Below are 27,944 nucleotides of genomic sequence, written 5' to 3' on the forward strand. Positions count from 1 at the left end.
AGTGTCTGGCAGAGAGCAGCCCAGACATTTGCCCCAAGACAGGCACTGGAAAAGCGTATGTACTGTTCTTCAGAACCATATAATTATTCACCGTCCAGCAGACATCTCAACTTCTCGAGGAATGGCATTAGTATGTATGACATTCCAGGGTGGACTCCTTTTTATTATTGGTATGCAAGACATAATGGCCAAGAATAAGAGCCACGATTAGAATCTGAGCACAACATTACAGCTGTGTTACTGATGAGATCTATATATCATAAAGTACAGAGTAAAACAGGAATGAGACATTCCCTAGGCATGAAAATAAGTGAAAATGCAAATACTGTCATGCACAAATACGCCACACTTCATAATGATGGTTACATATGGTTATCCATTATCTCCATTTATTTCCAGCTAAGCTCTGGTTTAATATGTGCATCCTTGAGTGCAGATTAAAGTGATATTTCACTCTGGTGGAACATGCATTTTGCAATAGCTTTTTTACCGCACAAGTCTCAAAATGGACAATACAAACTGAAAATTACTTTAAATGTTTAGAGTGAAACTGAAATATGACCTCTTCTTTGCCTTTCTGCATATAGTTTCAAAGTGCACACAAAAACCCAGCTCCCAAGTTGAAGGTTTGTGATCTTCGATACAGGGTAGGTGCACTCAAGTTGGAAAACATTCTACCAAGGTGAAATACTGCTTTGAAGAAAATTACTATCTCTGAAAGCATCAAATGAGTGCATTTCAATGCTATTTTCCCGTGGCTACAGTGTCGACTGTTGGAATAGATGGCTGTGTTTGTATCGTATCTCAGTGGCAGTCTGCGTCCTTGTTCTAGCCTCATTGCCAGACAAATACTCATGCATCCTCCAGAGGTTGCTACCCTGCACACCTCCAGGAGTCTACCTGAGGCAGGGCTAAACTCCCCTGGACCTTACAGGTTAAATGAGCCTTAGGTTAAAAGCTGCAGAAACAAAAGAAAAAGGAAACTGCTAGACAGGAGAAAGAAAAATGCTGGACAGGTTCCCACTGACCTGATTCCATCTGCCATTAGAAGGTAAGAGGAAAAAACAGAGGTGTGATGCCAACATGGTATGTGGGCGACTGTGAGAGCAGTCAAACCAGTGTGAGAAATACAAGAAAAATGCACACAAAGTGCATTGGAGTGCATAAAACAGATGTAGAGACTAGTGCGCACACACACACACACCAAGCGCTGAAAATGTATCAGTGCAACAAACAGCCAAGCCTGTGACAGAATGCGACTGTGAAATGATTATCGGGAAGAGTGGGTGGTGGATGGACTGCGAACTGGCCATGTCACGGCCGTCTTCTTTGATTCTCTGTGATGGATTTTTTTTCGAAAGGACACAAATACAGATAAGAAAGTGACGGGCTGAAAGCACAAGTGAAGGAGAATGACTGATTTGAAAATGACAGGGAGAGAAGGAAACAGAACCACGGGGACAAGGTGAGAGAAAGGGAGATAGTAAGACCACGGAAGTACCAGAGAGTGAGAGAGGAGCACCAAGTGCAGTGGAGGAGGCATGAGAGATGATAGTCATATGATAAAATAGAGGGTGAGGCAGTTTGTGATGTACGCCCCCCCTCCCCCGGCAAAAATCCTATATCTTATCCAATTACAGAGCCATTACACTCCAGCCCCGGCCTTGACAGATAACCAGGCCCGTATCAGTGGAAACGTCAATACCTCAAAAACCCGTTGCAGCAAAGCCATTCCCCTTGGGGGGATAAAACACTATCAAAAGGGGGTGAGGGGAAAGGGGATGGAGGGTGAGGCACTGGGTTCGGGAGGGGCGGGGTGATAGTGATAAGTAAACAGACAGTAGGAAACAAAGATTAAGAAAGCAAGCTGAGCAGACAATGACCAAGGTAGTGTGAGGGTATGAACAAAATCGGAGGATGGGGTGCCAGAAAGAATGACGAGACGGTGTGTGTGCGCGGGTGACGTGCGAAGGGAGGAGGCAGAAAAATGGATACGAGGGTGTGTAAGAGAGATGGATGAGGTGAGGAGAAGAGGGAGTGATGAGAGAGGATTTTATGGCTGTGGTACTGGGGAGACCAGAGATGAGATGTGGATGGGATGAAAAAAAAGGACAGAAAGGGAGAAATGTAGTTATGGTAAAGAGGGTGATAGATGAGGCCAAAAGTGAAGAGGGGAGGACGAACAGAGCAGTGGGAAAAGGATGAGGAACTTGGAGAAAGAGATAAAGTGAACCCATTTGACACTGCAAAGGGTTCAACATCAACGCAGAATTAGACTGCAGGTGGGTTCAAATGGCGTGGAACAGAAGGCAAAGATTAAAAAAGTTATAGAGTTCAGGACAATAGAGGAAAGTGAGAATATATGTACCATGTATGGAGTCATTACGGCACATTCCTCAATAATAATGGTACATTGTAGAGATGAGTATGCTGCTAAAAGATTTCAGCGTCAGCTCATCTGAAAGTTATGATGTGTAGCTCTGCTTCTGTGTATCACCTCAAACATTCCACTGACATTCCCATTTTGATGTCAAATACCAAATATGAAATTGTCTTGTATTTCCTCCAAATGGATTCATGCAGGGCAGGCTGACCTGGCATGCTGCTCTTCACCCAACCCCCTGCTTCACAGTCACACACATTCACACTGCCACAGTGCAAATACAATTCTCCACTGCTGGTCACTGAGAAGCACAAAGCAAGCAGTTGGCAAATTTTCGCACATTGTTCAAGGCCACTTAAACGACCATTACTGGTTGGTGGGAATCGAATTTCAAATCTCTACCCTGCAGTGCTGCAGCCACAGTGACCATTCTCACACCACTGGTGCCTTGTAAGCAGGCATTCAAACTGGTATTTGGAGTCCAAAAGAAAAAAAATCATGCAAGAGGCTGCTATCGTATGTGTTATGACCAGACATTCTGCACGCCTGCTCTACATCGCAGCCATGTCACACTTCTCCTCCAGGACCCCTGCAGTGCTTCAGAACTTTCCAAAACTTCCTTTCGCCACCCATCTACCAGATGCCCTCAGATTTTCTTGCCAATCCCACACACCTCAGTCCTACACACCTGTCTCTAACACCTGATCAGCCACACACTGTACATATACCTGCCCTCTAACACTGGCTGTCTGTAGGATTGTGAATGTTGCTGTTAGCTTTAGCATTTCAAACCTTTGTACATGAATCATCAACACATTCTCAGTCCTGACTCATCAAGAACTGACGCTTGGCCAATGGCCCTACACATCAAACTGTGACACTCCAGTACACCTTCAGCAACAGTTTTGGACAATCAGGGACGGCATGTAAACTACACAAGTTACATGTATTGTGTTAAAGAATAAACTTCCATTTCACAGGAAATGGACAGTTTCCATTTGTTAAATACATGCAGTCTCTTTAAAATAAACTTGTGTTAAAGAATAAACTTCCATTTCACAGGAAATGGACAGTTTCCGTTTGTTAAATACATGCAGTCTCTTTAAAATAAACTTAGAACGTAGGTAAGAAACTTCTGTTTTTAGATTTATTTCCTGAAATTTAGGCAACAAAAGTACATGGGTAGGTTTTAAAAAACATCATGGTTTGGCTTAAAATAAGTACATTATTGCTCATGTAATGTAAAGTCATGTGACTTACATCACTAGCGTAGCATTCTAAATATATTAGCACACTACAGTGCTAAAGAAACAACTTTTGGTGTCACACGGGACATGAACAGTGTCCCAGGTGAAAGTCCATAGTTTGTCTGACCCATCCACCTCCTCTTCTGTCTGCCCTTAGGGCTGCAACTAACAATTATTTTCATTGTCGACTAATCTGTTGATTATTTCTTTGATTAGTCGACTAATCATTTTATCAAAAAATGTGTTAAAATGTTGAAAAATGTCGGTCTGTCTCTCCCAAACCCCAAAATTTTGTCATTTGATGTCTTGTGTTATCCGTGATCGATCTCTGTAAATGTACAGTTAGTGGAAACGAATTTTCCTCTGGGACAAATAAAGTAAGTCTAAGTCTAAGTTTCGTACTCACGCCAAAGGGTTTTAGTTCACCATCAAATCAATAAAGCTGCCAATATTTGAACATAAAAAGCTGCAAAAAGAGTATTTTGGGGTACTTTTATAGTACTTGTAATGACTCAAACCAATTAGTCGACTACTAAAATAGTCACCAATTATTTTAATAGTCGATTAGTCATCGATTAGTCGACTAATCGTTGCAGCTCTACCTGCCCTATGCAGATTTTCTCGCTCTTTAAACTATGCCAGTGCTGCTGCCTGGTGCATCTCATAACGCCGCTATAAGGTGCCTCTGTGCGTCAATATCTGATGCCAAGGGTCACTGACCAAGTGTCCATATTTGACGAGTTGGGAGTAAGACTGGGTTGACATCTTTACCTGAACCTGACCTGCCTGCATCTTGTTCCTGCCCTGGTCTTGTTAATGTGTTAACTACGATACCTCTGTTTGAACCTGCTGTCTGTTTCTGTAAGCCTGTTCCTCATCCATTAGTTCCTGTTCTGGCTGTGAATCTGCATCTGAGACTTCATCCCTATTGCCTCCTACACAAACTGCTACAATTCGGATGTGATGCTGCAAAGAAAATGACATACGATCCAGTCCAGTTTGATGCACACCATTTGATTGGCCAACGCAGTGCAATACTGGATGATGTTGCATTGAGTTGCATCAAAACGCTGAGCCAGGTTCAACTTTTTTGATGGACAACTCTGCCTTTAATTGACGGAGCCCAACCTCGCAGTCTCAGCGGAATGAATGAGGAAGCTGTGTTTTTGAAGAAGTGCTTATGCCGGTGTGAACATGGCTTAAAGGGGTGAATGAAAGGACAAGGTAGTGGTTAGGGAAAAGGGGTTGAAGGGGACGGATGGAGGAGAAGGCATGTTAGGGTTACCGGGTTACCAGAAGTAACAGATGGGAATGAGAGAGACAGATAGATTGAAAAGTCCAGAGAGACGTAAAGGTTCAAAAGATCGTAAAAGTGATGGCAAGCATTTGGGAAAGACGGACTGAAAAAAAAAAGCAATGATAGACGAGAGTTGTGGGCTAAAGAGCTCTATGTTAGAGGTCAGAGGAGGAACAAGGGACAAGAATAAAGGATGTGGGGGAGCAAAAAAAAATAAAAAATGAAGGCACCAGAAAAGTGAGATGGGCAAATGCTGTCATAGATTGGAGAGGAAGGGAGAGGGCTGGTAAAGAGGAACAGATGAGAGGTGAGAGGGGAGGAGGGGCAGCTTGACAGAGGTTAGGAGGGGGGTGAAGAGTGATATATAAAAAAAAGAACAGAGGTGCAGTGAAAGGTGAAAGCCGGAGGGAGAAAAGGGAGAAACGAGAAGAGGTTGACAGAATAAAGTGGAGATGGAGGAGGCTGGTGGTGCGGGGACGGAAGGTTAGAGAGCGAGTGTGAGCATCAGCGGAGGGAAAAGAAAGGAAAAAATTGGGAGGAGAAAGGGGAGGGGAGGAGTGTCGGGGGACTGTCACCGTTCTCTCACCTGTCACACACACAGATGTTCGGGGAGGAGAGGAGGAGCAGGAGGAGGATAGGGGAGCGAACAGGGGAGCAGAGAAGGTCAGAGAAACCACCTTTGAGGAAGAGACGAAGAAAAGGAGGAAGGCAAGTAACAGAGAAAAAGATCAGGAGATAGAGCTCAGGACAAAGGCTGGAGAATAACTACAATCCAAGAGGAGGATGGAGAGAAAAAGCATTGACAGCAAAAACAGGCTGAAACTAGAGGAGCATGCCGGATAGATTTTTCTCCATTGAAGCTGATAAAAGCCTTGAAAACGCTGCTGACACCAGGTTACTTTCTGGATAATAGGCACTTCGAGCACCATTTTGTACGTGTGTGTTTTTTAAACATTTCAAGTCTACATTGTTGCATGAAGTGAAGTGATGAAACAATTTGTATGCAGTTCTTCCGAATCCAATATGTTCTCGACCCCAACTCGTCATCCATGACTGCTTGATCTCTAGCATTGGTTTTGGATAATCAGAGAAAGCGTCAATCACTGCTGGTTACATGCATAGTGCCTTTTCAAATTAAACTTTCATGTTCAGAGAAAATGTAGGTTTCGTCATCAAAGCTACTTGAGGTTTAGGCAACAAAACTACTTGGTTAGGTTTAGAAAAAAGATCAACGTTTGGGTTAAAATAACTGCATGTTATGTAACTTCTAGTCTGTCAAGTGATACAAATGTCACATGATGGCAACTACATTATATAGTTAAAATAAAGAAAACACGTTAACGTTTGGTTTCACAGGGGACACAGATCGCAGTCTCCTGGATGAAAAGTCCTGTGTATGTTTGACCCATCCAACAACACTCCCTCCCACACTTTGCAGACTTTCTCGCTCTTTACACTACAACATTGCTGTGGATGGATTTAAATTGGACTTAACTGAAAGCCCTGTGCGTCTCATACAGACGCTAAAGGGGGTCTTGTGCTTTGAATCTGATGCTGACCAATCGGCCTTTCTCACTGTCACTTTTGGCCACGCCGAGTCAAGCCATGCCGTGCCGATATGCATTTACATTATCAGTTTAGACCCATCATGCCAGAACAAGCTGCGCCAGAGATGGACCTTCTCCAGAGTAGGTCCTCAAGCGGGCAGTGGTAATGTCTCGCTGACCGCAGCCAACCCCCGACAGCCCCGTTTCTCCCCCTCAAACAAGCATTTGTGTTGCCAGACTGTACACATTTTTAAAACTCTTTGGGTCTCATTCATGAAACGTGAGCAGAAGGAAATTTACGTGCATGTCCGCATTCATCAATATTTTAGTAGCTCCAATCTTTTCGTAGCTACTAACAAAATCTACTCCTGCTCCTGACCACTCGTAGTGCTTGTGTAAATTTAGTAAAGCACATAAATATTGCTTTTCACTATTGGAAATTACAATTTTAATTCGTATTGCGCTCTGTTATGTACACAATACACAGATGCCTTTGAAACACGTAAACATGACAAAATATTGAAAATATAACACATTTACTTAAATTAGTTAGCAATTAGCAGGTTTAAGATCCAGACTAGGTTCATGATTGTGAATTATCTATGTAAATCGACTCAATAGATTACACGTTCTTTCTACATGTTGAATGATGATAATAAAAATATCCGTAAGGACGACAGCCGGATCACAGCCTCTTCGGCCTTGGTGCCTGGGTTCAGCAGGGGCAGCAGGAGCAGCAGGTGGTGGAGCCACGAAGGAGCACGCGCCAGCTGAAAGAATTATTTGAGACAACACGTTTTTTTGTGTGGCTTTTTGATCATTTGAATGACTAAATCTGATTTGAAAAATGTTTAATTTACGTTGTATTAAACAGAGCTTTAGGCTATTAAGATTCAAATAATTTGAAGACGATGCATACAAAACTGCTGTGGGCTACATGTTATCGTATCATTTGTTAAAATAAATGTTAAAGCTCTACATTTCGACAGCCATCACTGATTTAGAGTTTATCCATTACGCACAAAACATCTCTGGTTTCCCGTTCCCACAAATGAATCTTCTGTTTGTTTGGTGACCGCTGTATTTTTTTTGTGTGTGCTTATGCATTTCTTTGCCTCCAGTTTCATATCAAACCATTTACGCTTCACCTCTGACATGGTTCTTTGTACCACGGAGACAACATTAACAGCATCTGTTACCTCCCTCCAGGCCTTCGCTTTGCCTGTCCCTGTCACACCACTACTAACTGAAGAAAATAAAATGTTTTTTCTTAAGTCCACTTCACCCAAAATTATTTCGATCTCCGCTTCGGAAAAATTCTTTTTTCTTTCTCTCTCTTTCTTTCTTTGCGCCATGACTGACAGGTCGACTGGATGCACCTACACCTCCTTATATGGTGGTCATTGGCTATTCATGGGCGGGGATTTATGCTAATTGCTGATTACCGGGAGCGCGCTGTCACTTTACGATGGATTGGCATTCATGATCATACACACGTGTTTACGATCAAATCTGAGTTTCCCGCGGCGTTCCTGAATCCGGAGTAGGTTTTTAGTAGCGTAGGCTTTTATGTGCAAATCTACACACAGATTTACTCACTTTTCATGAATGAGACCCATTGTGTGTTCAGCTCTCAGTATTTTTGTAGCTTCTGACTGAATCTCTGTGGTTTGGAGTTTAGTTTCTCTCCTGCATCCTGTTTTAACTTTAGATATTTGCTTTATTTTACCGTTTCATGTTCGCTATCAGCCGTATAGGAAGTTGTGTGAAACTTGGATGTCATGATGTGATTTTTATTATGAATAATCTAAAGAGAAAAAAAGTGTTTCTTTCTGAATTAGTGGAACTTCATTAGCAGCTTGTCTTCAATAAAGTCAGGTCTAATAATACAGCAGGGAGGAAAGTGAAAGCAGAAACAGCCACAGTGAGATGTTCGATGAAGAGCTGCAGACAACACGCTCTTACTGCACCTCTGCAAACAGCTCACCTCCAACAGGTAAACTTCTTTTCCCTGCCCTGTTGTGGAGACTGTGGATCAGCCTGCTGCTTTTAAATGTCATCACCCAAGACAAGCTGTCAGCAGTTGAAGGCACACCTTCAAGTGAGTACCACTGCTGTAATGGAAATGCAAATCCCTGCTGCGCTGGGCTGATGGCCCAAACCAAACCAAACCAAATCAAACCAAACCAAGCCAAGCCAAGCCAAGCCAGCACATGGCTGTCGAAAAGGGGTATAAGACCACTGATTAAGTTGTTATTTGATGTCCTGGGAATGAGAACGGGCTACCAAAATCCAATGGTATTGAAAGCTGCATAGGATCATTGATCAGTCTGCAACATTCATGATAATCAATACATTGTTTCAGTCCATAATTAGCAGAAAATACCAAATATTCACTTGCTGAATGTCCCGAACCTAAGGACTTAGAGCTTTCCCTTATTTTATAATTGTAAATTAAAAGTTTTTTTCAAAAGTTTTTGGACTGTTGGTCAGCAAAAGCAAGTTGATGAGGCGACTCTTTTTCTGGGATGTACTCATGAGCATTGGATTTTTTTTAACTAAACAATTAATGGATGAATACGAAATAACATTAATTAATAATAACATTAATAATAGCCCCTGTCAGACAGATCGAACATCCTTTAATGAACATAGAAAAGGAAGAAAATCCAATCAGATTTTTTTACACTGGGGAAATTCACAGGTATTGATGATATGCCTTTGCAATTTATCAGCCCATTCTGCAATGGCTTAAAATCTGTCTGTGGGGAACACCTCCATCCCATAAGGCTACTCTTTAATACATCCTCCTAATGCACTTGAATTGGGACCAGTTCTTATGGCAACACTGGCGCTGGCATTTTTAACAAGCAGCATGTTAGAAATCAGATTAATCTGCTACCTGAAAGCTGCCCTGGTGAAAATGTCGCTGTGTGGTGCCCTTCACAGGTCACAACTGGCCAATTGGAATTCACACAGAGAGGTTCCTTCTGAGATAAAAGGAGCCAACCGAGGCCGAAAAACATGGTTGGAGTTTCTCCAAGCTTGCAAAACAAGGTTTGAGCTATCTGTGATGACACAGATAACCCAGCAGTGGTAGCACAGTCGGAGCGTGTGTTACAGTGGAATCGTACTGATATCAGTGCTGACTATGCCCACAGACACTCTCACACACAAGCAAATAAATGTAGTTGTGTATAAACATGCACAGAGAGAGAGGTTTTTATCAACTGTTCAGTTTTTCTGTGACATTAAAGCAGTTTGTCAGAGCTGCAAACAAAGTGACCACAAAAATCTTGTTATTGCCTATTTTTCACCAAAACCAATAACAATGAACATCCAGTAAAAGGCACTAAAAAATCATCCTGGCAATGAGGGGGGCATAGATCGATGTACCAACAGCAACGTGCTGACTAAGGAAAGGTAGGGAAACATAATGGAGAGAAAATCAAAGCATGAGGTCCCCTCTGGGAACCATTGCCAAAAATGGCCACCTTTTGAAACTGTCAACAAATGCAACCTGTGTGGATATTTTTCTTGTATCACATCTCACACATCTCAGTGCTCACTGGTCAAGAAACCTTAGGCTATGAGTTATTAGACCAGACCACAAGCAAAGGTATGAAAGCTCCCTTTGGTTGCTTTGAACTTGAATCACACAGTGTTCCACTGTCTCAGCCGTCTTTTCTCTCCTCTGTCCGTCTCTTGTTAGGCTGTCAACTTGACTCCCTCCTGTTGTTTTATCTTTTTAGATACACATGATCAGAGCTCACTTAACTGGACAGGTCACAGGGTTGTTTATCACTACTGGGGAGTGAACATGGAAACACACATACAGTGTAGTATGTATGTATGAGCCAGAGACAGTTAAAATGTGAATGGGAGTGTGAAGATCTGTGTGTGTGTGTGTGTGTGTGTGTGTGTGTGTGTGTGTGTGTGTGTGTGAGATGATGACAAAGATGATTTTAACTTTTACAGCCCAGCAGGGAAATGGAAAGTAGGGGTTTTAATTCAACTCTCTGGCTGGGTAAATGGCTTTTAGAGTACTGATGGTAGAAAATGAGTCAGATGAGAGGAAAGAGTGAATGGTGGAGAAAAGCGGAAAGAGCAAGTGAGCATTAGAGCAACAGCGGGAACAAAAGACAAACTGAACGAGTGAAAGTGTGCGAGAGCGTACAAAAAGGAAGATAAAGACTTTTGAAACGCAGGGGGAAAAGACCTGAGTTCTGAGAGTGAGTAATGGAGACACAGCGTGATTTTGGACGAGTGACGAGCAGCTGGTGACAGGCATGACACACAAACAAAAGTGACGGCAAAGCAGAGCATCAAACAAGGGAACATCTCTCCTCTGTCTTACTGTCAGTGTGGGAGAGTGTGTGGGGGCGCGTACACATAACAGAATTTGTTGCTGCGCATGCGGGTTTAAACACTCGCAGGGCTCTGTGTGCTGCCTCATTTTTGTAGGTTCCAGCACCCGAGAGAACATGGGAGAGTATGTTTATCAAAGTTGCCGCTTTTCATATCATAACAACCACATTCACAGAAACTATAACATCTTAATTAATTAAGATGCTAGGCCGCCGGAAAAAGGGAGCAGAGAGAAAACAGCTGGTTAGCCCTCTGCTAGTACTTCATCTTTCTGTCATGGAGCAAAGGGAGCGGATGAAGACAGAGTAATTTAATTAGGAGCGGACCGCCATTATCGATGGATGACTGCAACGACTAGAGACATCAAACAACTTTGCCAGATGACAGAGAGTGAAAAGCAATGCGTGAAAAAAGGAGGGGGAATCTGGTTAATTGTGCAGCAAGTCAGAGCACAGTTGCACTGTAATACAGTGGCGATTTTTTAGTTTGAATAAGGAGGGATACGGTGCAACTTTTTCAAACTTTGGACAAACTTTAAAAAAGTGTGGAATGTAAGTGAAGAAAAAAATAGATAATGAGGTCTGCAAAGAAAGAAGGGACAGGCTGAGAAAATGGAGTGTGGGACTGAGAATATTACTGTAGAAAATAGAAAGTGTATGGAGGGAAAATGAGATGGAGAGGAAGAAAGGGGAGACAAGGATGTGATGGAGGGCAGAGAGAGACCACACAGAGCAGAGGAGAGAGAAAAACACAGAGAGAGAGGGATGAAGAGAGACAGAGGGAGCGAGGAGGAGAAAAGAAAATGGAATATAAAGATCAGTGGCCAGGTGTTTGTGATTAGCGGTCCAATCTCATGCTCGGCCATGTCTGCACTGCGCAGCAACGTGGGCATGCATGCTCTCATGCACGCATGCCAGCGGGGATATTCACACACACACACATACACAACGTTCCCATTCCTTTCTTGTTTTGTTTACATCCAAAAAGGTATTCATTGTTCTCCTGTGTGCTTGTCTCCGTCCAAAGCCTAAATCACTTTGTGACAAGTTTTTTGTGTGAATGAAGGCTACGTCAAAATAAACCATTATCAGGTGCAGTTTCCATGGTGGCGGAGATAATAAGATGCTCCCATGAGGAAATTTGATTGATACTTTTTTTTGTGATTACACAAGACTTGACACCTGAGGTAGCACGGTTAAAACCGACACCAAATTTCACACACGGCTCATTGCCTATCGCTTTAACATTGGTTCCTTTGTCCGCACAAGTCTGTTTTCACTCTTCCAAGAACCTGTCTTTCACACTCTCCATGTCTTCCATTGTTCCCTTGCCTTCTGTCTCTTAATCTTCACACCCCTCCTCTCTATTTTACCTTCACCTTCTCCATGCCCACTCTATTTTAACCTGCATGCACCAGGCAGCTGTCTTTAGCTTGCAGCACTGAACACATCATTGTGTGAGGTGCAGATCACAGCTCAAATGGTTGTTAATTCACTGTTGAAGGGCTATATGGAGCTCATCACTCTTTAGTTAAAAGTAAAAGCAGTTTCTTATAAACGTTTTCTGCTGCATGGCCCTGCTTTTAGGTTCAAAGATCTCCATGGTCCGAGCAGAGAAAGAGCTGTAAAAGCGTCATGTCAATTTGAGCGTGGCATATTGTTACAATCTGTTCTTGGAGTGGCATTCCACCACTTAAACCTGTCAAAGTCAATTTACTAGTCACAGGAAGTATTACTCACCCTACGAAAGCAGTTGCATAATGTCCTCTGTGGTTCTGGAGGAGCTTTGACACTTCTACGAAAATGACTGACTTCACTTGAGGGATCACAGGTTGAGCTTGGACAATACAAATTTTAAACAGAAAACCTGCTTTTCAACTGAGAAGACATGGCGTTTACCTGTCATGGAACGTCTAAGAAAATATGCTATTGAGTTGCATCATGGGAAGCGTAGGATTCAGGGTTTTTGGAACTTGATGCATGCTTGGGGTTTAAAGTAAGATATACTTGCCTCTGCAGCACACATTTTGGACACTGTTTTGTCAAGATGTCTTTCAAGTCCCTCAGCTTCATTAAGGTCATACTGAGGCCCTGTCTACACATATACATATATTTTTAAAAACTGATATTTTCCACTAAATTTTGGTCTCATCCACACACAAATGGAGTTTTAGGTCCCTTAGGGTGCTTTCACACCTGCCCTATTTGGTCTGGATTTATCGAACTCAAGGTTGTTTGCCCCCTAAATGTGGTTCTTTTGGGCAGGTGTGAAGATAGTAATCACATGAGACTTTCTTGAAGAGGTGGTCTCAGTCTGGTTACGAACGAACTCTGGTGCGGTTTGTTTGTGGTGAGAACGTGTTCTGACCTGGATCTGAACCAACTGCAGTCACATGACACATTGTTTGGGTTAAACATGAGCATGTTACAGTCCTGGAGGATTATTAATGTGCACCTCCTCCTGTACTGCCTTAATATGCACATTCAGCACATCCAATGCATCAAAACATTGTTTTCTAGTTGGAGCCGCACCTCGTTTTCAAACTGTATGGTTTGACTAAAATGAACAATGACAGCAATATAGTCCACGATGAGCAGCGCTAACATCAACCTGCGTAGTTGTCCCTCCATTGTGACATTAGAAAGTGTCACATTTATCTTGCAAGTGTACTCTTCTTCAACGTTTTGTTTACTTCCTGGATTTTTCCCGCATGGAAATTCTGACCAATCAAGAGCAGCTTTCTCACACAAGGCATTTGATCTGGTCCGCTTGTAAATGCTGCCGTGAGAACACGAACCAACTCTAGGCAATTATACAACTTTGTAACAAAAGTAGTCCTTGATTCGGATTAAAGCAAGACAACTCTAGGTCTCAAAGCACCCTTAAACTGAGATTTTAAAATGCCTTGTATGGTGCAGATTTCTCAAAACTCTGGTTACTGTTTATCTGTGTGGAGAAATGATCTTGTTATCTCCTCAGTGCTCATTGCTGCTCTTTGTAATACACCTGTGCTAGAAAAAAACAACAACTTAAGACTACTTGTTTGGTAGCATTTGTTAGCACTTCTTGGTCTTATGACTACTAAACAGTTAAACTTAGCATTGCTGCAGCACTTCACAGACAAACAGACGCATCTGCTGTGCCCAAGGTTTTTACTTCACCACAACATCTCTGATTTTAAGTACCACCAGAAACAATGGTTTTGGATCAGGCCCCAGCAGATGGCTGGACAATTTCCAGAGTGGGACTGATGTCAGTGAGGAATGAAAGGAAAACCTTTGTATGCCCAGAGCATGTCTTGTATATGTGAGTGACCTTCTTCATCCTTATATCAAACGGGGATCAACAGTGATGAGTTCTTGCGCAGGTGTTTTGGAAAATGTAATGTTAATCAGTACTCTTTACTATCTTTGTGACGAGACAGCTAACACCGGCAAGAGTTTGGGATCGTTTTTGGGTTCTAGTAGATATCTTCTTAAACTAAGGTTGTGTGGACAGACTTATTTTTTAAAATGGAAGGAAATTAAAATGTATGTTTTCCAAAATTTAATATATCTGTATATGTGTAGACAGGGCCTGAATTGCTGGAGTACTCTTTTAGAACATGACAGAGCTCAGAATTAACTACAGTATTACAAATGACTTTTCAAAATTGCTTAGAAATGATATCAAATGTTAACATCAATGTTAAAAAACTGCTCCGTGACCCATTTTCACACCTAATGATCATATGTGGTTGAGAAACTTTGAGTTGAAGATCCTTCTCTACATATCATTAGGTGTCATCTCTTCTCCCACTGTCTCTCTTTCTCTATCTCCCTCTTCCTCCCCCTCTCTGTGCAAATAGACCAAAGGGTTTTGGCTGCAAGGGAGTGGGCCCACCTTTCCCTCTGTCTGACACTCTTGAGATGTGCAGGGTCTCATGCATGAACCAGCACTGAGGATAAGGAGAGACAGTGAGGGGGTGGGAGAATGTACATTTGAGGGAGAGTAGAGGAAGAGGAGTGATGGCGAGAGTTGGTACCAGGAGAGACATAGGGAGAGAGAGAAGGATGAGCAGGGGTCACAGTGGCATGAAGGAATGATTAAACATAAGTGGAGAGAAGACATGAAGAAGACAGAAAGAGAACAGGTGGATGGAGGGAGGTGAATGTAAAAGAAAAGAAGAAATGGAGGACAAGTCAGGGGAAAAAAATGGGAGATTGAGAAGGATGGCGAGAAGTAGCTATAACAGATGGAGAGAGGGAGGCTAAAAGAGAGAATGAGTGGAGAAGGGGCACAGCAACAAATAAAGTGTCAGAGTCTTAATCAGTCTATTCTATCTTCAAAACCCAGAGGCAGAAACTGTCCATGTTTGATTTATTCTATGACAATAATAATAATACAGCCAATGTAATAATGCACCACAGAAATTGACAATCTAACTGAGCTGGTCTTAAATAAGATGTCATGATGTAAATTTATACATAAAATGTAGCACAGAGCAGCAGCTTGTGAGTAATTGTGACAAAAAGGCATTTAGCATTATGATGATGAGTCTATTGGTAAAGAATGTGTTTAGGTTTCAAGAGCCAACAGAGCATTTAGTAAGCTCCGTCTTCCAAATAAACACATGCATAAAACACAAGCATATTCCTGTTTTGGCATCTGCACACACAGACACTAATATAATCTAATAAAACACGTATTGCTACCCATATGAAACACACATGCTGACGTTTACACACACATAAATACGGTGGATGACAACAAAGCAAACACACAACAATGCCCCAAAACATTTTTTTTTGGAGAAAGGTGCTGCAGCTTCAAAAACGAAGAATATAGAAATGATGCAAAAGCGCTGCAAATACAGACACAATTCAAAGTCAAAAACACACAAAGCCCAAAACAAATGCAACAGAAAAACTCTGAGTATCCAGTCAACTAGGGATGCATGTTATTTATTGGGCCGACAAATTACTGGCTGATAATGGGACATTTTTATAATTATGCATTGTTCTGATAATTAAAATTATAGCGAATAAATAGTGCCAATAATACCAAGCCAGACTGCTTTCACTGACTTAACAAGGGCAGCATCAACATGTACCTTTAAACTTGGTTTGCCAGCTGCCAATTAACACAGAAGAAGAAGAACAATAACTGCAGCACATTGTCTAGAGGGCAAAACATGTTGCTGTGTGGACGTCAGTTCTGGAGGAAGACAAAAGGATTGCACCAAGGGTCTGATCTTTGACTGCCCCACCAGATCAACACACTTCCTGCAGCTGTAAACAGGTTAGACACAGTGCTCAAGGGCCTCCTCTGGAGTGTTAGCACAAACTAAGGGCGCATTCACACCAGGATAGTCCGGGGGACTCGGTTCGATTGGGTGGGGAATGCCGAAAAATTTCACACCTTCATTTGGTTCGGTTCACTTTCACACTGCACTTTTTAAAGCAGACCAAACCGCCTGGACAACATCATGCAGTTATAACAGCTGCTCGTTTTGGGGCGGTATTGCCCGAAACGACCACTGACCAGGAGGAAAAAAAAGCATGAGGAAGAAGAAAACCCAGCTCATCGATTGGCCAGGACCGAAAAAGGAAATCCATCGCCTTCAGCCGGCTTGGTCACCACAAAAACAATGGAGCAACACCAAATTTATGCAGTCTTTGGGTAAGCGCCTGCACCTCTTCACTTTTCCACGTCTGCCTACGAGACATTTTCCAACTTTTTTTTTTTTTTTTTTTTTTACCTCTGCTTCTCCCAGTTCGCCCCATTGGCTTTGTTTTTTTCTACCCAAAATGCAATGTGCTCTATGTCACTTCCTCTCTTTGGTTCACTTCCTCTATTTGGTTCGCTGGATAGTCTGTTTGCATTTCCCACTGTAGGTGAACCGCACCAGAGTTCACTTGCAAGTGAATCGAGACCCCCAGTTTTCAAGTGGACCAGGGTTCGCTCGTTTGGTCGGTACCAGAGTTCGAATGAGTGTTCGCACCACTCCAAACAAACCGAACTATCCGTGGAAGCAGACCAGGGTTGATTTAAAGCCAAATAGCGCCAGTGTGAATGCGTCCTCATTAGCAGCAGCGACTGATATCCAACACCAAGCTTTTAAAAGGCTCAACTCTCTGTTAGTAGAGACTCCACTCTGCAGTGTAGTTTATACACTTTACTGATACACCAGAGAATTACACAGTAACACTGGGCTTCATCATCTACCTCTGTCTTACCGTTAACTATAAATGTAATACTGATTAAAAGTCATTCTACTTTCACATCGTTGTATTTATTATGTATATCTGTAGTGTAGGATTATATGGGGGCAGGGGCGTTGAGTGTCGGCCATTTGACAATACCCCTGAAAACCTCCCTCTTTTTCACAGCCAAATGTTGGCAGGTATGAAGAGTCTGAACTGCTGTTTGTTTTTGCTGTGTTTGTAATAGAGATGTCAGTTTGATGTGGTTAGGTCAGGGCTATGGGATATTAACTCATCCATATTTTCTCACTACATCTCAGCCTTTCTTACCCTCAGGTGTACATAAACTACAGGTTGTACACTTCGTTTTAAAATACAAAAATATCAAATTATCATCAACCACTTATCATATCAGCTTTCGGCCATTAGAAGCAGGTACAGAGGATCTCCAGCTCTTTGAGGACAGCCCTATGTGGAACAGTTTAATTTTCAAACCAATAGAGACATGAGACAAGAGAGTGTTTTTGTTTTTGATGCAAGAAGATAAGTGGAGTAAAGACGCGACATAAAAAGGTCTGTATTCTTTTTTACATTTGGCGTTAGTCTTTCACAATATTATGAAAGAGCAACAGATTTACATAGCTCCCCTTAGAGGCCTGGAGGACTGCCATTGTGTTGACTGGATGTGCAGCATTTTTCTCTTGCATTTGTTTTGGGGTATTTTTGTGTGTGTTTTTTTGATTTTGCATTATGTTTTTTTTAATTGCTGTATTTGTTTGGGATTGTTATATGTGTTTTTGAATTGGCATTGCTTCTGAAGCTGCAGCACTTTTCTCCTAATGGAAATGTTTTGGGCCGCTGTAGCGCGTCTGCCCTAGTTGGCCAGCGTACATACATGGATGGAGAGCACAGTGTGTGTGTGACAGCAGTCACATGAACAAGCAGGGTTGGGACCAGGGGCCCGGTGACTGCCTGGCACACACCCGACAGCTGCCTGCTGGAAAATCATTATGGCATCATTTTACCTCTCTCTCTCTATCATGCCCACATACACAGACAGGAACGTGCACTGTGGAATGGACATACATAGAGACGCACACACCCGGACACACGCACGCTTATAGCCTAAAACTCTAATAGCTGTCAGCGTTCTCAACACAAGCTTAATATGAGTGGTGTGTCCCATTGATTTTGTGCCTCTCCTGTTTCAGAGCAGTGGGAGATTGGAGTAGATTGGCTTATCAGCACACACTCATGCCACTGAGGCACATTTGGCTGCCAAACGGAGCTGCTTTGAGGGACCTCTCCTTATGGTATGACTGTGTGGGCATGAGTTTGTGATGCTTGTGGGGGTTTTTTAATGTATATGTGTATGTTGCTGCTTTTGTTTTCATTCAGAAGTGTGCAAGTGTGGGATTCAATCCTATTTACGTCAATGCAAGTGAGAGTATGTGTGTTTCATGTGAGGACTTAGAGTGTCTCTGTGAATGTGTTTATTTGTCATACATGGCTGTGCACTTGGTCTCTACGTCAGGGTGTGCTGTGTGTCTGCAAATGATGTCATCCTTAACATGTGTGGTATGTGTATGTTTGAATGTGTATATTTATATGTGATTGTGTGTGATTTGTGCTCCAGTATGTCTGTGTTTCTGTCTTATATTGATGTGTCGCTGTTATGACACATTTCTAGTCCTCGTGGAGAACTGTGTCTCAGGAAGAAACTTCCTTGTCGTCTCTTCCTGCAAAACTTCTCTAATTTCATATTCCACTCTAGTCATGTGCTGTATGCTAACGAGGTGATGACCTCATCATCCGAACACTGTCATTCTCTAAAGGACACCAAGGCATAGAGGATGAGATGAAACTTTATGCCACGTCCTCTCATTCCCCCTGCTACTTTGACACGTGTCTCAGTATGTATCCATTTTGGGACACTTACGTGAACATCAGACAGAGTTTATCACAGTGGTGGTCCTGACATTCATGTTATCTGCCTCGGATCAGTGACATTTGGAGAAGTGTGAGAACGAGGTCTAACTAGAACATGTTGGGCTCCTAATTACCAGCCAAAATTGACAGGTAGTGAAAGAGGGAGAGAGAGCAGAGTTTCTTTTTGGCTGTAAAATTATTCACTGCTCAACAGTACGGAAACAGTGCAATATCTATGGATTGTATTTTATTTTTAGATTTTGGAGGTTAGCTACCTAAACAAGTCATTAAGTCTGGGTAATGAATCCTGTAATTCTGTCTGAGAAGTGAGCAGGGTTCGGAAAATGTCTTTCTTTTTTTAAATTTTCATTTTCTTGAATATGACTCCATCTACACACGGGCAGATCTGCCATATACAAATGTACTAAATTCATATAACTAGTTCAGACAAAACTATTCATAGAAATAAGTGGGAGTTGGAATGAAAGAAACAAAGTCAGGCAATTTCCTCGGAGCCCATACAAGTTTGATATGCCGAACTATGTCAGTATGTACAGCAGGTAGAACTTACCAGAGCCGCAAAAAATATTGTGGGTACGTCAAAGTTTTACCCATAAGCTGTTTTGGATTGCAGTGAGGAAATTCACTCAAGCAATCTTTTTTGCTTAATGACAAGTTGTGTTTATTGTTTCATGTGTCATACTGTAGTTTTGATCATTTGACAGATTTTAAAGTACTTACTTAGTAACATATCCTGACTCGCAACTGACAGGTCCAAAGTAGGGATGTTACTAACAACTAATATCCCTAGCGTTTAAATGTAAGTTTAAACTTGAAGTAGTCAAATAATCTAAAAGTAATAAAACATGAAGAAAACTTAACTTAAAAAAAAGTAAGCAAAATTTAATGTACAGGGTATATGATGAGAGCCATTTGAAATCTTTAATTACATTCTTTAATTACCAAATTGTGACCAAATGTCATCTTTATCCCAGTTTCCACCTTGTTACTTGCGGAGCGGGACAAGCAAATGAATGTATTTGTTTTATTTTTCACTCTTTTTATTTATTTATTTGGGGGCTTCGACACTGTTACCTTTATCCATCAGCTAAAATATGTTTTTGATTTTTTTATGAAGCAACCTGTAGCTAGGTGCAAATTATTGTTCAATATTTTCTAATCTTCAGACAAAAAAGCGTAGGAGAGGTTTCTTTTACCTGCTTGACAGTTTCGACTGTGACTCCAATATAAGAAATTAAGACAATATTGAACAATTCTAAAAAGAAGACAAAATGAACCTAATCAATCTATTAGATACAAATTATGTCGATATGTTTTTTAAATGTGCACAGCAATAATAGTTTCAATAATAAGTTTGACCAACACGTATTTCTGGACCGGTGATAGTAGCGATGTTTAATCCACTACTCGACTTCTTGTACACACCCCTAGTCCAAAGTAAAAATGTGCGATGTCTGTTTAAAGTCTGTCAAGTTTGTACAAAACAGCATGTGAGTTGATGATAACAATGAAAATTTCTGTCCGTAAAATTACTTTGACACCGGTTCTCCACAAACCTTAGTTACAGCTTTATTTCATTCATGGGATGAAAATATGACGCTAAAGAGTGACTTAATTAGACCTTGTGTAAGTGCACTGAACACTGTGTCTATACTGCAGCTTTAATGTACAACAACAATCCCTAAGGAACTGGATTTATATGCTTTAACTATTACATGCTCCTCAGGGACCTCCATCCTCGAGGAGACTGAATAAAAGAGAGCATGAGGAGAGAGAGTGCACTCATCCATTATTACTGTCATTTACAGGTTGGTTTCCATTTCTTCCCCTCGTCTTTTCCTTCACCTCTTGTTGGTGGGTGTCATTGTTAAAGGAGGGGCAGTCCTGTCCTCTCTCACCAATAATTCTATTGGTATGATTAAACACACCAGATTAACTTGCGTTTATTTGCCAGCCCTGAGCTTTGTTGCCTCAGCTGTAGTGTGACTATATTAGATGGAAAAGTATGAATTATTAATTGTATAAACATAGGAGGGTGTAATTGTCTGGCCCTATCTCTCTCTGCTGTGGACTGATGTGGAAATGAGCTCCAGTCTGAGTCACTGAGATAATGACTGGAGCTGAGAGGGGGAAGGGAGAAATATAGAGAGGAAGTAGAGGGAAAGGAGAGAGAGGAGAAAGTGAGGAGGAGGAGGAGGGCAGCAGCAGCTGTGCAGCACTGAATCATGTCACAAGGCTTGGACATTCACCTTTCAGTGTGTCATCTGTAAAATCATTCATAAGGGTGTATGTACATGTACCTGAATTGGATATTTGCTTTGTCCTCAGTCTGCAGTATGTACATTAATCATGTGTGTGTGTGGGTGCATGCACACGAGCAGCTTTTTCTGTGTATAGTTGCGTGTGTGTGTGTTTACCTCCTCTCCTGTTGAGCTTGGCATATCCAGGTGCATATCCGTTGGAGAAGACAGACGAGCTGGTGAAGGCTGTGTGAGGCAGAGGAGAGGCTAGAGCCTCGTCGCACTTCTCTGTGGAGAGGGAAAGAACATCGAGAGACCGAGGGAGAGAGAAATAAGAGAGTCAGAAGAGGAGAAGAGAAAGTAGGAGAGAGGGAAAATGGAAAGAAAGAAGAGGTAGGAGAGAACAAAAACAGAAAATGGGGCACATTAGTATAATTTAAATTCATTAGAGAATATGCATCGATGCTAAACATACATTTATCTAAGTCCATGTGGTTGAAGTAGTTCTCAGCAAATTCGAAAACCACAATGTCGTTAATGAAATGTTAAATAAATGATTTCTAGGATAAGATCTCCTTAAACTCAATTCAAGTACTCTCATCTGAAAAATCTGAAGTCTTGTCTTTTCCACATGATTTCACTCAGTTCATTGTCAGAAAGAGACTTGCTCACAGGAGCCGAAACGCGGGCCAAGCTGGAGGTTGAGGGAAGCTGTTTGTGGGTCAACAACTAAGTCAGGTCAGTCAGACTTGAACCGCAGGGGCATTCATAACATTGTTGACTTCACTGGCAATCTGAAGAGTGTACTGCAAAATATCCACTGTATCAAGCAATCTGGTCTTGTAGACGGATGCATAATTGATTTTAAAAAGAGGAAAAGAGAAACAGATAAGTTAAGTAAGTTAAACCCTGGAATGCCCCGATCAGATTAGGCTACACACAATCAGATTTAACCATCAAGTCTCTGATCTGTCTTATTCTGGCTCATTTATGCTGCCATCATTATGCAGATGACAGATTTATAGAAAGATATCACAAGGGAACTATGGTCCCATACAAGCAATGAGTAAGTGCATTAAATGAATCAATAGTTAGATGTGCCAAATGTTTCTTTAGTTAAAGATCCAGTGTGTAGGATTCAGGGGCAAGTATCAGCAGAAGTTGTATACTATTCACAACTAGCCTTTGTTTTATTTGTTTTTAATCACCCTAAACTAAGAATACTGTTTTTGTTACCTTAGATTGTGCAATTATATCACATATGGAGCAGGTCCTCTTTCATGCAACCTCACTGCTAGATGCCGCTACATGCTACACACTGGACCTTAAATTAATCAAACATAAAACTGAAATATTTGTCTTTGGACCCAAATAAAAACAGTCAAATGTCAGCTTCAGGCGCTGCTGTGAAGGACCACAAACCAAGCCAGAAATGGCTTTAAGATTCTGCTGTTGGTTTATAAAGCACTGAATGGTGTATCAGACCAAAATACATCTCTGTATGCTTCTGCGTTATGAGGCTGGGACAGGCTGCTTACTTCCACCAAAGTCTAAACTACACATGGACATAGAGAAGCAGCATTCAGTGTTAGTGCACCACATGTCTGGAACAAACTCCCAGAAAACTTGAAGTGTGCTTCAACCCACAGTTTTTTTAAATCAGGACTTTTTTGTTAGCCACTACATTTTATTGAGCTAAATTTGGGACGACTGATTCATATTTAATCTTGTCATGCGCTGGAGCTACACAGACATTTTTATTCTACTGTTTGCTTTATTCTATTAATTTAAATAGTCTATTTTAATTTGTATTAATCCGTTTAAATTCTACTTAAATTTGCCCTGTTATATTGCCTCTTTTTATTCATTCATTTATTCATTCATTTTCCATGACCACTGATCCTGTTGGGGGTTTCGGGGGGGGCTGGAGCCTATCCCAGCTGACATTACGTGAGAGGCAGGGTACACCCTGGACAGGTCACCAGACTATCACAGGGCTGACACATAGAGAGAGACAACCATTCACACTTACGGGCAATTTAGAGTCACCGATTAACCTACATGTCTTTGGACTGTGGGAGGAAGCTGGAGCACCCAGAGGAAATCTGCTAACACGAGGAAAAACATGTCCAAACTCTGCACAGAGGGGCTCCCCCACTTTCAGAGTTTGAAGCCTCCACCCTGGGTTTGAACCAGGGACCCTTCTACTGTGAGGTGACAATACTAAACACTGCATCACTGAGCTGCCGCCTTTTTTATGTCTTAATTTCTTTATGTCTTATGTAGGGCTGCAATTAGGTCCAAACATAACACCGTTTATTTAATATTGGCGTTAATCACATTTTGCTATTTTGTCCATCTGATGCACCCTGCCACCGCAGTGGCTTCAAGCTTCCTGCTGCAGCAGTGATGGAAAATACCAACACCACTGTGCTTTTCAATCACTCAGTTCATTTTTAAAAACTCCCAAACAGCTCAGCTGACAAGCCAGAAGTAATATGCACCATTGTTTCGAACGGAATTAAAATATCACTGAAGTACTTTGAGTTCAAGCACTATTCTGAAGTGAGCAAATCGCCACAGACCTGAAATGAAACTGAATAAGTTAACTACAGTGCTTGTTGAATGGGTGGCGACTGCCTGCAGACCAGTCAACATTGTGGAAGACTTTTGGTTGGCATGTTGTGACCAGTCATAGGTCTTACCGTAATGATTGCTTAGTATAAAACCAGCAGATAAATAGAGGACACTAAAGTCCTAAATCATCTCTTGCTGTTGGACAGTTTGGGGTGTATTCCAATTACTATGGCCATATGTGATACAAGCTCAACTGTGATCAAGGTCATCAAGGCGAGAGTCGTGCTACTAAACACAGAGGCACTGCTTTTTTTGTGTAAGACTGTCTGTGCTGTCCTGTTTTATTCTCCTACTCCTGATGTTGGTTGTAAAATGTAGGTTTAGGATGCTCATTTATGCAAGTTAGCCATCACCTTTAAAAGGAGAGACTATTTTAATGGGAAATAAAACCGCTTCACGATGGTTACATTACACTGAATGTAATGAAATCATCCAAACGTGAGTCCAGGTACATATATCCACCTGTCAAGCTCAATGAACTGTTGATCCAATGACTTAGAGCAGCCATGAGGAAAATAGTCAGAAACACACCGTAGTGCTGCTCAGTCCATGCCGACCTCAATGTCAACTCCCGACTCCTGGCACTCTCGAAAGAAATGCGAGGAAGCGACTACACTAGTATACAGTATGAATGAGACACAAAAAGGTGGCGAAAATCATCTACAACAAATCCACAAATATATATATTCCTGACATACACACAGTCATGAAATCACATTTCTTTCACTCACCTCTTCCTACATAAGGTTTCACACAGAGAGAAATTGTGAATGGTCTGTCAGGCCGAGTATGGGCAGTCAATAGCTCTCTGTCATGCCCCATGGTGTTAGTGTGCGTGTGTTTGAGTGTATATGAAGTAGCGTTAGATCTAGAACAAAGAGAATTGTTTGTGCTGCTGTGCACGTGTACAATGCACTGTGGGTGAAAGTCAAAGCCAACAGCCTTCTTGGGCTGTTGGCTTGCTAGACGTATTACTTTGTGACACAGGTGGACTCACAGGAGGAAAAAAAATAACATCATCTAAGCCTGATAATGTATGAGTGTTTGTGTGAGCGTGTGTTTCTGTATGGTAGGGGAAATGGTCTGCAGCCTCCCTCCTGGCGTGTAAGTGAGGTTCATATTTTACATCAGTGCCTGTTTTGACAGGAGATACACACTCTGACACACAGGGTCTCCTTTATAAACACACACAAAAAGTAATGAGGTTTCTGGCACATTGACCTTGCTCTGGTGTAGTACTAAAATCCACTGGCAAGCATTAGGGAACTGGCTCACCACCACTGAAATGCACAGTGATGTACGGCAGAGGAGGAGAGTGTCCAAAGAAATGGGGCTGTGCAATGTAAATTTTATCAAGAAAAAATTATACTTGCATCCTCTTGGGCTGTGTCATAAAGCATGTGTGTATATTTGGGCATGAGGGGTAATATTCATATGTTTGCCAGTGCACCTTGCAAGTAGGAACATCTGCTTCTTATGGCAGAAGGCGGCCTGGCTCTCTTCTCTGTTATAAAACTGTTTGTATCCCATGCAAGGGAGTGCGGTGCCTAAAAGGACTTAGATGAGCTGATGTCATTGGATGTGACTCATGCCAGCACACCTAGTGATGTGTTTCTGCTTATCTCTTTTGAAACTGTGCCATAGCTGCACCTCTCATGCAGCAGCATCTGGTCATGAAATTGGGAAGAATCTTTGGGTCATGCTCAAGTGTCTCGGAAATTATTCTTGCACCTTAATTTATGAAAAAAAAAAGACCCTCCATCTCCCACACACACACAAGTACACACACACACACACACACACACACACACATTAAGACTGTTTCACTCACATACACACGTGTGCTTCCACACGTTAACCCTCCGGCGCTGATCCACAGAGATACAAACACTTTCGCTGAAACTGATGCAGTCAGGCTGGCTCTTATTCATTCACACACATGCACACACAATGCCTTTCCTGCAGCTTCAGTCTCAAGAGTACCTCTATAGGTTTCTCAGCAATGACTTCCTCCAGCTGCACATGAACATGCTTTGTTGGTCACACACTCACACACACACACACACACACACACACGCACGCGCACGCACGCACGCGCAAAGACATAGAATTGCATAGAATAACTGCTGAGAGGGAAGGAATGAATGGAACTGCAGAGCGGAGTTAATGGAGAGAAAGTGGATTTTAAAGGAATGGGGGTGTGGAAGTGTGGAGAAATATATAGTGCATTTCTACAGTGCCTCAAGTTATTTCCTCAGAGCCCTCTTAACTCTCTGATGGGAGTAAAACGGCTACGTGAAAGGATTTAAGTAATCACATGATAAAAAAATGACTACTGTAATCAACCGGCTAATGCTCACTTTACAAGATACAAATGATATTGAAAAAAAATATATGAGCACACCACTGGCTGGATTATGTGTGAAAACATGCTTGGGTGAAAATGTGCTTTGCCTGTAAAATCAGACACCCAAATATATCCGGCCATTATCGCATAAAGCTCTTGAAATGAAGGTCCCTAATTGTGATAATGGCATCCCCTCCTGAGGCAGTGTTATCGTATTAGTGGCTTCATTTATAAAGTGACTGATTAGATTTAAATATATTTTGCCCCCATGCAGCTTGCATTGATTTTACTATGACAGTACTTGTGCATTAAGCAGTCTGCATTAACATCAGCTCATCTAAAAAAACAAAAAAAAACTGCATACATGTTTGACAGTTAAATGAGGGGGGTCTGTTTAGCTGCCAACACCTTATCCTCTTTTCACTGCTATCTGTTCATCTTCTTTCTTCTCCGTGGTGTTGTTACCAGTCGTGCTGATTCCCAAGTCTCCTTCTGTTCTTGTTTCTTAATAATCACACATGTGATATCATACCTTGCCTTGTGCATTATACAGTATTGAGCCTATTCAATATTGAAATTACATGTCTGCTTGCTTCTGTTCTGTACATAAGAACCCAAGGGGAATCAGTTCAACTCCCAGTTCAATCTATAGCATGCTGCTCGGAATAATGTGGGAACCACTGGCAAATAGAGCCACAATACTTTTGTATCATGATGTATGACACATGGATATAATTTAAGAGTATAATCCGATTTTGAGCCTTTTAAGGATCATTTGGTTTTGACTAAATTAATTTGCCAATAAAATGTTTAATTTTCATATCAGAACCGTCAGAGCGAAATCTGTAGTTGGATTGCAGCTTTGATTTTTGACCTACAGTAGATCTGTCAATCTTTCTCTATAATTCTCTTCAAATTTAATTCTTGTCATCAACTCATATTCAAAGTTTGAATGCCTAAATTTAGCCCATTATTAAGATGTTAATACCTACCTATACACAATATAGCCTACACAGGCTAATGCTACTATCAGAATGTGGTTGTTATAGGTTCTGTCCACTAGAGGGCATTCCAACATTACCAAAAAACACTTGGAATTACCAATCGGTGATAGCTTTCTTTAGCCTGGAAATCCAGACCCAAATCTAGGAAGATTTAGGGTCTGGCTATGAGTAATGAAAATGGCCCAACTCGAGGGGCGGCACCAAGCATGCATTTGAAAATATCACTGCACACAATTGGATAACACTACGACCAATCAGAACAATACACAGGGTGAAGTATCCAGAGCGCTACCAGCAGAGCTAACTGGTAGACTCTTACCGTATCCGGTCGGCAAAACAGCAAAAACGTCCTTCTTGCAAAGGAAAGATTCGAGTGCCGTCTTCTGTTCCTCTTTTAGAGAAAAAGCCGAGTCTAACTCGTTCATTGTAGCGGCCAAAGCCGTTTCAAACAACTGCTGTTCATCCATAGCCATCTTGCAATGTTTACTGACTGACTCGTCGCAGCGCTGTTGTCATCTGTTTAGCTCGCCTCCGGCCCGCCTATATCAGATACACCGATGTGATTGGTGCAGCTCGGCTCCAACGGCATGGGTAATGAGCATCATTACTGATTGCCAGAGTGACTCGCTGAGCAAATTCAAATTGTGCTCTCGCGAGAACTCTGGATTTCCAGGGTAAGCTTTCTTGCTAACTAATAATTAAGCTTTGGCACAAAATGAATAACATTAACTTGTCAAAT

General features: G+C 41.8%; 1 protein-coding gene across 1 annotated transcript in view; it reads right to left on the reverse strand.

The window, feature by feature from the left end:
• The window catches only part of cntnap2a (contactin associated protein 2a), a 454,430-nt gene that overhangs the window by 252,056 nt on the left and 174,430 nt on the right, over positions 1-27,944 (reverse strand). The window contains exon 2 of the mRNA XM_050057256.1: positions 21,395-21,505. Coding sequence (XP_049913213.1) covers positions 21,395-21,505 — 111 coding nt within the window. The remainder of the gene's footprint in view (positions 1-21,394; positions 21,506-27,944) is intronic.

The sequence above is a fragment of the Epinephelus moara genome, chromosome 11 (genome assembly GCF_006386435.1).
Source record: "Epinephelus moara isolate mb chromosome 11, YSFRI_EMoa_1.0, whole genome shotgun sequence".
In the NCBI taxonomy this organism is placed as follows: Eukaryota; Metazoa; Chordata; class Actinopteri; order Perciformes; family Serranidae; genus Epinephelus; species Epinephelus moara.